The 13374-nt window shown below is 41.4% G+C and overlaps 1 protein-coding gene across 1 annotated transcript in view; it reads left to right on the top strand.

The window, feature by feature from the left end:
* smtnl (smoothelin, like) overlaps positions 1 to 10364 on the top strand; it is a 40085-nt gene extending 29721 nt beyond the window's left edge. Inside the window, exons 2-9 of the mRNA XM_033630392.2 lie at positions 695 to 776; positions 1022 to 1276; positions 1371 to 1427; positions 2203 to 2263; positions 2354 to 2494; positions 2590 to 2713; positions 4610 to 4761; positions 9607 to 10364. Of these exons, the coding sequence (XP_033486283.1) occupies positions 695 to 776; positions 1022 to 1276; positions 1371 to 1427; positions 2203 to 2263; positions 2354 to 2494; positions 2590 to 2713; positions 4610 to 4761; positions 9607 to 9733 (999 nt within the window). The 3' untranslated portion in view covers positions 9734 to 10364. The remainder of the gene's footprint in view (positions 1 to 694; positions 777 to 1021; positions 1277 to 1370; positions 1428 to 2202; positions 2264 to 2353; positions 2495 to 2589; positions 2714 to 4609; positions 4762 to 9606) is intronic.
* Positions 10365 to 13374: the final 3010 nt, after the last annotated feature.

A 13374-nucleotide genomic window follows, 5' to 3' on the forward strand; every position in this document is an offset into this window, starting at 1 on the left:
AAGCTAACTCATCAATATTCTACTCTCTTGGCAAGTTTATTTAGCATAGTCTACCTAGTTGGCAAGTTAACTCACTAATATTGTAGTTTACTGCCAAGTTTACTCATTAGCATATAAGCATTAGCATATTAGCAACTGTAATGGGACCACTTTTTAACAGACCTCATCGTATCAAATGACCTGTAGTGACCTGTGGGATAATCACAGCCTCGTGAAACGTTACAGACACAAACTAGAGACCTGGGGCATTCAGAGGATGTTTTACTTTCATAGGTATATTGACAATAAGGGGGTTTCTTAGCAGTTTCTGATACCAAATCACAGAGTGGATTTTTCAGTAGTGTTCCTCAAGGTCTTAACAAATGCTCAAATTTAGCACCCAAACTGTGTCCAAATGGTATCAACTCAAAAATTGCTAACCGTGTCCATGTGGCATATACTGTTGACCCTCATATATCCCCACAAAGATCCTGTGTCCCCTAAAAAAACAGCCAAAAATAGGTCTCTGTGGGTTTCGTAGGGTTAAATTGCTGGCTTTCAAAGCTAATTTTCCACCCTGTTCTCTGTTTTGGAAGTAAAAACACTCCACCGGCAGCTCTCTACCGGTCACCAGTGAAGGTCAAATATGACCTCATACACCTTTAAAGAAGGTTGCTGGTGTGTTGTTGTTCACTGTGGTTCTGTGTGTTTTCAGAGTATTGAACGAGAGGAGCCAATAGAGGTGGACCCCACCCCAACACATGCTGGACTGGAGAATGGACACGCTGTCACCACAGGTAATGTCACAAAAACAGGATTAAATGATGAAGTGATGACATTTTAGATCGAAAAGGTCAAAAGTCAACTTTACTGTGACATCATAATGTTCTGCAAAAACACTTTTCTGGCCATTAGGTAGCACCATAAGTCAGGAACAGAAGGGGAGACATTTGGTCAGATACTGAATTGGTGACTCTGTTATAGAAATACATTAAAAATACTTTCATTAATGGAATAATTTTTTACCTTTTGATCCATCCAGAGAATTCAGAGTTGGTACATGGTAAAATTTCTCCACCCAATGACTTCCCACACGAGCACACGGCCCCTGTCGCCATGCGGATGCCCCATCTGCCCATCACCGCCACAACCAAAACAGCAGAAATAAAGGGCCCTGACTCTCCCAGCAGCCCTGTTGGTTCTCGTTCCCCTCCACTCTCCGACGCCTCACCTACTGGCCAATCAGCTGCTAGCTCCAACCAGATCCAACCAATAGAGGAGTCTCCAATTCAACCAGGTGAATTGTTTGTTTATTTATTTATTTATTTTTTACATGGCTGCAGCAAAATATACCTCTAACTTTCAGTTTCCCTTTCCTTTGTTGCTGTTAGTATCTTCTACATGGACACCTACACCTGTCAGAACTCTGGGATCTCCCCGCCTTCAGGGTAAGCTTTCAGACACATGTTCTCTCCTGCTTGCTCAGCTGGCACCAGACGTCAATATGATGACAAAAAGACATTGGACTGTAACGTCAAATAGATGTCAAATTTTGGTTGGAATGAAAATCAGGTTGATGTATTTTAAATGTCTAATGATGTTAGAATTTCACGTCATGATGTTTTGCAGACGCTGAGTTTTGTTCTTCATACCTTACAACAAAATGTCTGTGTTCTACATTAACATGACGTTGGCATTAGACTTTTGGAAGATGCTGGATTTGGGTTTAACAACACAACTTAAAACCAGCAAACACAAACAAACACCTAGCATCACAACTGAAATTCAACCAAATATCTTCATCTAATGACACTGGCAGCCAGCTAGGAAAAAATATCATGGATATGTAAAATGTCCAAAAAATAGTTGTTAAATGTGCAAACAATATTATTAAAATGTCTAAAAGATATTTGTAAAAAGTCAGAAAAATATTTGCAAAATGTCCAAAAATATCAGTAAAATGTCTGAAAAAATATTTGTAAAACATCAGAAAAATATTATCAAAATGTCCAGAAAATATTATCAAAATGTCCGAAAAATATTTGGTAAATGTTTGAAAAATATTTGTATTATGTCCAACAAAAATTGTAAAAACTCTAAAAAAAAAATTTTAAGTAAAATGTACAAAAATATCAGCAAAATGTCTGAAAAGTATTTGTATAATGTCCAAAAATATTTGTATTATGTCAGAAAAAATATTTGTAAAATGTTTGTGTCTTGCAGAGAAAGCAAACTCAGCCCCGCCCAAGTCTGTGACCTACTCAGGGTTATTGCAGAATGACAGGTGAGCAAAAAGTGACTCATGAACGACGTCCTTTAGGATAAGTTAAATGTGTTTTGCTTTGTCTGACCCTTCTGTGCTCCCATCCTTTAGAGACAATGATGTAAGCAGTGGCAGATCCTTTGGGCAGGTAGGAGAGAAGAGGCTGGTGAGGTCGCAGACTCTACCACGAAACATTGGCGCTCAGGCTCGTCGATCTATCTTTGAAAGACTGGACTCTGAAGCCAGTAACAGGTACATGCTGCATCTGGGACACATGCGAATTGTAGTAGATATGAGGCTCCTTAACATTGAATCTGTATTCATGCCCTGTTTCTGTTTACATACAGTCGCCCCAAACCAGTGGAGTCTAAACCCAAACTGAAGCGGTCTCAGAGTTTTGGAGTTTCCAGCGCCAGCAGCATCAAACAGATTCTTCTCGAGTGGTGTCGCTCCAAGACCATAGGCTACCAGGTAACACAGTGTTGTCCACGTTCAGCCTATTCAGAGACACATGTTCTGACATTTGGTCCAAATACTATAAGTTGCTACCAGGCTCCACACAAGACCAAAGCTTCAAGTACTGCGCCTGTTGAGCTCACTTGCACAAATATTACCTTACTGACCATATTCCAAAGCAGATCATAGTTGATTTTGCGAAATGACTCGTTTAAGTATCAGGATTTAATCCAGTCAGAACGATAACAGTAAGTAATGCTGATTACCACGGTAACTTTATACCATTGAACCATTTTGGCTTCATGCACAACTGACCAACTTCCATAGGAATGAACAGGGCCCCGCCACCAACCCTGTATCCTGTTCTCTTTATACATCCATGGGTGTTTAGCCTAGCCTAGCATGAGGTCTTGACACAGGGGAAAATGGCCAGCCTGGCATTCCTCAACATTAAAAATATTTCTACAACAGCTTTAAGCGTCAACAATCAACATTTTGTGCTTTGTGCATTTAGTCCTTCTCAGGCAAGCTCAGGGGTTTAGTGTTGCTGGAGCCCACAGGAAGTGAGGATTAGATTATATGACCTTCACATAATTTGGTCGAAATTAATATAGATTTTTAAACGCTTGAAGATCCACTCATCACTAAAAGTCTGTCTCATCCAAGAGAGACAATAAAAACTAAAGTGATGGTCAAAGTTGTCACAGTGAAATTTAAGGTGTGCTGATGGATTCACGTCATCAACTCATGCATTGAGTAACATTACAAGTTAACGTTCCACCTTAAAAGTCACCGGCAGTCGGCCCAGTGAATGAAGTTATTGTTTCTCAGACTCCAGCTGCTGTGAGAGGCAGCAAAACATCCTTTCATTTTATAGTTACAGTTTACTAATAAAACTCTCCACAGTATGAACAGTGGTTACATGAGCCTCAAAACCAGACACAACTCAGCCCTGAGCGAGTGACCGTCCTCTACTGACCAATCAGACTGCAGTGTTCACAGCTCCACCTTTTAGTACCAGATCCGTGTGCTAGGTACCCCAACAGAGGGGGGACCAAACATGGGGACGGTACAGAACAACTTTTCACAGTGGAAACGGAAGAAATACGAACCGTACCATACTGTACTGCTTGGAGGAACCCAGGCTCTACTGCACAGACAATAAAAATAATACGTGTGTTAAAATCTCCAGCGTGGTCCTTTAATTTTGGATGAGATGTAAAAGTAATCTGTTTTAAATGAGCCTAACTCCGATCTGTCTATTCACATAACTCTAACCTGTCAGCACACAATGTGCTAATCATCTGTCTCTCAACCGTAGAGGTGTATGGAAGTGAGGGTCCCAGTGAATATAGGGGTGTGTGTGTGGTTGAGCCAGTTCGAGTCATGGTTGAGAACACCGACACATTGCTGCACTCTGGTACCCTTTTCCTCACAGCAGCCCGTGCCAGCCGCTCCATGTGGCTTCAGTTATAGTCAAGCCAGGCAAAGCCAAGACTCTTATTAACTGGAAGCAAACACACACACACGAGAGAGAGAGAGAGAGAGAGAGAGAGAGAGAGAGAGAGATGTTCATCAGATGACTTGACATGTTGCTTTTCATTCAAAGCAAACTCCAGACTAATAAAGGGCAGCCTTGAAATGACATGATTTCAAAAGCATGTAACAGACTGAAAGCAGAGAGAGGAAGGAACGTCTGTTTTATCTATCATAATTATGGGCTAGACAATGAACGGGGAGATGGCTTCATGAAGCTCCAACCAGCTGCCAGTCAGTTTCACAACTCATCTTCTTTTACCTCCTTCAATCCTTCAGCTCTTTCTACTTTCCTCTCTGCACACAAAGGTCTGAGACGACAAAGAAAGCCACTCTCTGCTACATCATCACCAAATCTCCTCTGTTTCTCTGCAGAACATCGACATCCAGAACTTCTCGTCCAGCTGGAGCGATGGGATGGCTTTCTGCGCTCTGGTCCACTCCTTCTTCCCCACTGAGTTTGATTACAACTCTCTGTCGCCCGCCAACCGCAAACACAACTTTGAGCTGGCCTTTGGAACTGCAGAGTGAGTGACATCAGAGTCTGACGAATAGGAAGCTTTTAAGAAGGGTTCCTGATATGATGAATATAAAGTACTTCATTAATAACATATTCACTGTAGAGTTGATCGACCTCATTAAGGGCTGAAGAGCTAACATTCATAAGGTTGGTTGGTCCACATCACATGACATGCGGTGCGTGCTGCTGTGTTTCAAAAGTTGAACTCAGTTTATCTCAGGGTGCAGCCGTCGTGTCCAGGAAAATAGGCGCCTGGGAACGTGTGCGCACTCAACGGCGTCGCTCTGCCATGTATCTACATTGAAAACAATGGATTTCAGGGCACAAAAACATGGCATGTGTACAGCCCCTAAACCCTGCACTACACCACTGATGGGGAGGAATTTTGTCACACAGTGCTGTTTTAGGGGTTTTCCCAAACTAACAAGAATAACTCTGCATATCAATAGTTTTTTTTAAGCCTATGTGCCGGCAATAACTGTGGCAGGAAGGATTATGTTAATACATATGTCCATAAGTCTGTCTCCCTGTCTCGTGAATACCTTAAGAGCTCAAGAACACCTTGAGGGATATTTTTCAAATTTGGTGCAAATGTCCACTTGAACTCAAGGGTGAATTGCATAGAATTTGGTTGCTGCAGTTTAAAGGTCAAGGTCACTCCGTACATTTATGTGCACAGTTAAAGAGAAATTTCGGTTTATTTCAACCTGTCTCCTATCGTCCTAAATTTGTTTCAAGTGACTAGTGACATAAAAATAATAGTTAGCATGTTAGCCGTTAGCCTAGATACAGCCGGGGCGCATAGTAGCGTCAGACCTGTTAAAACGTAAGTGAACGGGCATCCTTCAAGTGCAAAGTTAGTCCACTAAACAAGCTTTTTTCCCACAAAGACCGCCTCATATCGTTAGGATAAATGTCAGAGAACATATAGAAAACGACATGTAAACGTGTTGTCTTACCTTATCGGTGTGGTGCCATGTTTGTTTACCATTTAGCTCTGCTTTCCAAAGTGCAGTCTGACGCTACTATGCGCCCGGCTGTATCTAGGCTAACGGCTAACATGCTAACTATTATTTTTATGTCACTTGTCACTTGAAACAAATTTAGGACGATAGGAGACAGGTTGAAATAAACCGAAATTTCCCTTTAAGTCGAGCTACGGTTACAGTTCAACTAGGCCATTTAACTGGACTACTGTCCTTGTCCCAGTATACAATCGATTTATTGACTGAAGTATGTCAGACTCTACCATGATAGGTGGAAATATGCCCACTTTCAGCTTGTTAGTATTGGACCTTTTTCCAGTTGAAATATTACGTCACAGACCAAACAATGGACAAACAAGTTAGCTATGGTTAGCTAGCAGCTAACTGGTACCGTGGTGGACAACTCTGTACATTTCGTCCGTCCAAAAAGTCACAGCTCTGGATGTAGATTTCTCCATGTTGTTACCGGTTTCTTCTTCTGTTACACATTTAATGTTTCGACTTCGGACTTCAAAGCCCGGGGTGGAAACTGTGGAGCATGCTCAGAGTGCCTCGGCCAGTTTGGGTCTGACTGACTGTATACATGCAGGAGGAATTCAACTCTCAGTCGCAGTATCTGGGTGTGTTAGTGCGAGAAACTGATTTAGTACGATGTATTAAACTGTGCCGCTAGCCCAGCACCTGCTAACCTTTGCTCACCTTTTTTCTCTGACAACTTAAGATCCAGACGTTCAGGAGGTTTTTCCAGGAGCTGATTTATCCACAGAGGTCTCTTCCTCTCCAAAATAAACAGACTCAGTTATCTAAAGTGGTAAACACACTGAATAAAGCAGCTTCACATTAAAAGTCAGTGTTTTTTCGACGCCCTCAATGCTAAGGGGCTGCTAACTACAGTGGCTACTGCAAAAACATGAATGTCCTTATGTAGTGGCAGTGTTTGGTTTGTCTGTTCTGGGCTACGGTAGAAACATGGTGATCTCCATAAACAAGGACCCACTTCCTAAGTAGATATACATAGGTCATACTAAGGTAACGAAAATATGATGATTCTTATTTTCAGGTGATTATACACTAAAGAAAGCATACTCATATCAGCCTAAATCCTACACACTGGACCTTTAAGTTGTTTCTGTCCACATAAAGGTTACCTATCTCTGCTTCTGTCACTTGTTTCCCAGAGAGTTAATCAGCTGTGATTGTTTTTTGATCAGTTTTCACACCCTGATAATATGTTTTCCAAAATGTTAAGCTGTTCCTTTAAAGCCACAGGAGACATTGAATTTAACTCAATGGTCTCGTTATGCAACAGCAGAAACACTTGTGTGTCAGCAGAGTCAGTTGTGGTCTCTGATTTTTATTGAATCAGCCTTAAAGTATTTATTGGCCTTAACTGCATCAACAATGCGAGTCTTAACTTCACTGTGGCTGAATGTTTCTTAATGTGTTTTCTTTACTTGTTTTTGTTTCACAGACCTCTGCAAAGTTTTTATTTTACACGCCAGAACACACAGGCTTTACATCCTGTCTGCTCCACCACGCTCTTTTCTTTTACGTGTTTGGTGGAAGGTGCACTGACTCCAAGGCTTCACAGAGCTCAGCTTAACAGACACTGGACATAAAGACATTACACAGGCCTCAAGCATGGCCACGCAAATACTTTATGTCAGGGCTTAAAGACGCTCGATTTAAGAATGTGTTATTCGACGGCTGCAGAATTAAGCTGATTTGAGTGACAAACAGAATTCACTTGGTCGCAGAATCAATCCTTCGTGCGTCGTGGCAGCTTTACGTTTGACCTCTTAAAGAGATCACAGAGAGGAGACTTATGGGATAGTAAATATATATGAATTATTATATGCATCGTGATGTTCTTTAATGTCTCAAAACATGTTTGTTAGAAAGGAAAAGTCTGTTTTCATCAGGGCTGTCTAAGACACAAGGCTGTTTTGGGATCTTTTCTTGATCCTCTTTACATCAGAAAATAAATATGCAACAATTTCGACAATCCATTAATTGTTTAGTTCAAGCAAAAAAAAAAATTCAAACATTCTCTGGTTTTAGCTTTTCAAATGTGAGGATATTCTGTTTTTGTTTGTTCTGTATCACTGTAAACTGAATATCTTTACATTTTAGACGACTGATTTTAATTTGTCACTTTGGGCTTTAGGAAATCGTCACTGTTCCATTATTTCCGGACCATCTGTAGAGAAATCAGTAGATTAAACCTTAAAATGATTCAGCTGTCACATTGACCCTCTGTAGCTACACCTTGCATTAAAATCCATCTTATATCCAGATTGGATCTAGATTTAACCTGGCCACATGGACACCTGGTATTAACATGTGTCTCCAGTGTCATCATCTGTTCCACTAATGTGTCCTCATCGCAGCTGGCACTGTTGGTGAAGTCCATTGCTAACGTTAGCATCTTGATCCCCTTTAGTAGAGCAAAAAGTAGGTTGATTGAGTAGGTGTTTCTGTGGTGATCTGGAGAATTCAAGGATGAGGCCGATCACGGAGTTCTTTCTTAATGCACATTTAATTACGAGCTTGGATCAACATGGCTACATGCAGAAGCTATGTGATGATTGTGAACAGAGAAAGACACAGCTTATATAGGATGGTGGCACGTATATTATTACCTAAAATGGTGCTCTGACACATTTAACTTGACCTTGGTCCAACTTGTCCATTCATCAGTAAGCCTAGTACTTCTGACGCCATGACGTCTGTCATAATGGAACATGACCTCCAGGGGTCTTGACCACGTATCCATGGTCAGTGGAGATGTAAAAACACAAACTAACAATTACCACATGAAATAGAGTGTTGCAGTGATGATGTTTTTTGTAGGCTGACGTGGAAGTTAGCATCGTCCTGGTTCTGTCAACAAAAAGCTGATAGGATTCAGGGTTCCCACAGTCATGGAAAACCTGGAGGTCTCAAACATTCTCAGGTTCAAGATTTTCTGTTTTTGTCTCTTCACTGTAAACTGAATATCTTTACATATCCTAATCTTAATCCTACCGATTCTAATATGTCACTTTGGGCTTTAGGAAATTGATATTGTTTCCCCATTTGCAACGTGGTAGTTAGCATCACCTTGGTCCCCTAGACAAAAACCTGGAAAAGTCATGGAAGTAGTAAAACTCATTGGAAGTTTTGGAAAAGTCATGGAATTGTATTGTTTGTAATGAAATTAATAGTTACAGTAATCTTCTTAGATAACCAAATTTATTTTCTGTAAGCTAGCCGTTGACATAATGCAGCTCTAATATTCGTCAACTTAATTGCAACGTGCAATAGTGGCCTTGAAGGACGTGCAATGTCAAGTAAGGCAAATTAACTCAAACAACTTATTTGATGCTTGAAACAAAACTTGCACGGGTGTCATTTTCCATGACTTATACCGGCCAAGCCTTCTACTTCTAAACGTTAGGTGTATATGTGACGTAGTGTAGTGTGGTGGTGTTTGTTATGGGAAGGGAGACTCTCAGACAGGTGATAGTGATTTGGTCGTCAGGCCTCTGCTCCTCAGAGTTGATCTCATCTAATTAGTGGCAGCAGCTGACTGATTCATCACACCTGGTAGGAATCTGTCTGTGTCTGTATCTGCTCTGTGAAGCACTCATGTCAGTAGCACTGATGATTGTCAAGGACTGAAACGTCTGCTGCTGTTTCTGTGGCTTCCTTGCCCAGTTATATTGGTGTGCAGGTGTCTCCTCTGCCGTCCTTTTGCACCCAAGACAATTTTTTGTTGCCCCAAGTAGGCACAGTTTCTCAGTCTTGACCCTGTACAGTTGAACTATACTCTTGCAGCAATAAGTCTTCCCCTCTGACTTGTGATTCTCTGTCTGTGCACCCAGAGTGAAGGCAAGCTGCGACCGGCTGATCGAGGTGGAGGACATGATGATCATGGGTCGTAAACCAGACCCCATGTGTGTCTTCACCTATGTCCAGTCCCTCTACAACCACCTGCGCAAGTTTGAGTGAAGCTCAGAATTGGAGGATCTAAATTTTCTGCACAGTTCTCCTTTTATACTCAACATTTTTCAACCTCTTCATTCTCTTCTTTGAGCTGAGTGGAGACCCAGAGCTGCTGTGGGAGCACTTTGACAAGACTACAGCTCCTCCTGGTGGTGGATAAATGAACATTCACCCACACGCTGCAGGATATCACTCCACAGACACACAGTGGAGACTCACGGGGATAATACTCTGTGTGTGTGTGTGTGTGTGTGTGTGTGCATGCTGAGATGATGAATTTACACACAAATATCAGGGTTGGTCTGTTAACAGTAGTTTATTTCTGTATGTGTGTATATGTGTGTGTAGTTGAGATATATTGGACGAAGAGTGCTGTGTTGTATAAATCCTTATTATCACCACATGTTTGAGAGTGAGTGTCTGTATTAACCTTTAATGTTGCACCAGAGGAGGATGTGTGTTTCACAGATGTCACTGAATAATTAAACTGTAGGCTGTAGGCCACTGTGGGGCTAAAGATCTGATGAAATACAGTGGAGTTGATTGCTGACTGATTTTACATCCACATATGCTGTGACACTGAGATGATGCTGAGACATGGAAAATGAACTCAATAAATTTTACTGTCTGACACCGATATGTGGACACTGTGTTCCTTACTAGGCATCATAGAGATGGAGATAGGAGTTTATGCATCGTTATAACAAAGAAAACATATCAATACACTAATATTTTAAAGAGGAAATTGAGGAAAAAAGAGGCAAAAATAGACATTTCAACATCCTGGAGTCTGACATCGTACTCACACTGTTAGATTACATCTGTATTTAAGTCTATTTTCCATTCACAAGAAAGAACAATTCAGTCAGCAGAGATTAGGATTATTGGTCTCCTGCACACCTCTTATTATTAATTATTTATTAATACAACAGTGCCTCAGATATTATCACAGAATTCAGTATTTGCTCATTATATAATGCAGTGATACTCAACTTACGGTCTGTGGGCCAAATATGGTCCCCGGTAGGGTGCTGGGTGGCCCTTCAACCATTTTCTAATTCACTGTGAAAATAAACTGATCCACATAGGGATTTTTTTTTGTACTTAAACTGCTTTTATAGAGGGAATCGCCTCGTTGTTTACAAATACTTCTGGGTAGAAAACCAGCAAAGTTTAGCTACATATATCTATATCTATATCTATATATATATACATATATATTCTTTTCTACTATTTCTGTGTGCGCATTTTGTAATTAATAACATGGTTATCGTAGATTAGCTGGGCTAACCGTTAGCTGTTAGCCGTTAGCGGTGCCTGTAATAACTCAATAAACGGTCAGTGAATTTTTTTTTTTTTCCAGCGGATATCTTAGTTACAACATGATTGAGCTAGCAAAGCAGTTTTGTGTTGCTATGTGTGGTCTTTATTCAGTTTTGGGAAATCACGATGTCTAGAAAGCATCAGTGGCTGCAGCTGACAGGGACAGCTAACAGCAGCAGCAAAGCTAACATCAGGACGTCATCTGTTAAAAGCCTCCCGTTGTTGGATACGACATGAAACTACTCCAGTTAGCTCAATCATGTTGTAACCAAGACATCTGCTGGAAAAATTATTTTTTTCACGGACCGTTTATTGAGTTACTGAGTTATTACAGACACCGCTAACGGCTAAAAGCTAACAGCTAACAGCTAACAGCAATTTACCACTCATCTCAAGTTTGGTGGAAATGTTATCGCAGGCCCAATTTTTCTTGTGGTTGTCCGTATAAGTTGCTAACGCTGTGTTGTACGAGTCCAGGTATTCTGACACCAACAGCACTGACATTGACTTTTGGTCACCTGACGTCACAACCAACACATTCTCACTACGACCTCTTCACATGTCCACGTTTGGTCATGGACTTTCCACGTCCACATATGACGTCCAAGGTATCCTGGGTGTGTTGCTTGCTGACGTTCTGGGACGCCGTGTCAACTTCAGCCTGTTACATGCATTGTCTGTTTTCAAAATAAACTTCTCTTTTCACAGGAAATGTACAGTTTGCATACAGTCTCTGTCAAAATAAAAACACTATGTTTGTACCCTGGAAATCCAGAGTTCTCACGAGAGCACAATTTGAATTTGCTCAGCAAGTCACTCTGGCAATCAGTAATGATGCTCATTACCCATGCCGTTGGAGCCGAGCTGCACCAATCACATCGGTGTATCTGATATAGGCAGGCCAGAGGCGAGCTAAACAGATGACAACAGCGCTGCGACGACGAAGTCTGGAATCAGTCAGTAAACATTGCAAGATGGCTACGGATGAACACCAGTTGTTTGAAACGGCTTTGGCCGCTACAATGAACGAGTTAGACTTGGCTTTCTCTCTAAAAGAGGAACAGAAGACGGTGCTCGAATCTTTCCTTTGCAAGAAGGACGTTTTTGCTGTTTTGCCGACCGGATACGGCAAGAGTCTAATCTACCAGTTAGCTCCGCTGGTAGCTAAGCTCTGGATATGTCACCCCGTGTATTGTTCTGATTGGTCGTAGTGTTATCCAATTGCGTGCAGTGATATTTACAAATGCATGCTTGGTGCCGCCCCTCGAGTTGGGCCATTTTCATTACTCACAGCCAGACCCTAAATCTTTCTAGATTTGGGTCTGGATTTCCAGGCTATTATGCTGGTACAACACCGTAAATTGAAGTTTTTTTCCTTCAGCAACACACACGTGGTGATGCTTTGCCAACAAAAGCACGTGGTTGGGTTTAGGCAAAATGAACAGGGTTTGGCTCTACAATCTTACAGGAAGCGAACACCAGATTTCTAGGTGAAAGTTAGTGGTTGTTGGACCCATCCACCCCTCCTGCATGCTGTGCTCGGACTTCTGCTGCCTTAACTTTCCTTGTTGTTCCATGAGGCAGCCTGGTGCCGTTAAACTATAACGACACTGGTGGCCAGCTGGGTTGTTTGTAAAAAAAAAAAAACCCTGAAGGAGGATCCCCCTGGACCCCTCTACAGAGGTCTGTCCCTAGTGTCCTCAAATCCTAGAAACGCCCCTGGCCAGTCTGTAGACTACAAATAAATGAATAAATAAATAAATAAATAGTTTTCTATGTTGGATTATTGACTCTTTGGCCCACCTTTCACACAAACTTGTTGTAGAGAGACAAACACAGTCTTCTTTATAATTGATTCCAGTTTATTCTGATTAGGCTTCAAGGCTCTAACCTCTGTATCATTATTATTGTATTTAGATAAGCTGATAACACTTTTAAAATCCTTTCCAATGCCTTTTCTAAATCAAATTACACATGTTTTTATATCATATTCTGTTTGCATAAATATATTTCCGGAGAGTATGATTTTATCTTTGACCTTTTATCTGATTATAAAGATACACATCTGACCGCCTGTTCATCACAACATCACGTCCCCCCAGCTCCTCACAAACAGACAGAGCAGTTAAACATCATATAAAGAAACACAGCAGGAAAACAAGTCCTCTGTTCTCTCAGTTGGGATTAGAGGCAGAGGTGAACAACACCTGGATTTGCTGGGTGGTGCTGGGTGCTGGGTGCTGAGTGTCCCATGTGATGTGGGTATAAGAAGTGGTCACTCCTCCACAGCTGTCAGTGGAGGCCGAGCAGTGGATGAATGAGTG

This window comes from Epinephelus lanceolatus, chromosome 4, assembly GCF_041903045.1.
Source record: "Epinephelus lanceolatus isolate andai-2023 chromosome 4, ASM4190304v1, whole genome shotgun sequence".
NCBI classification, from domain to species: domain Eukaryota; kingdom Metazoa; phylum Chordata; class Actinopteri; order Perciformes; family Serranidae; genus Epinephelus; species Epinephelus lanceolatus.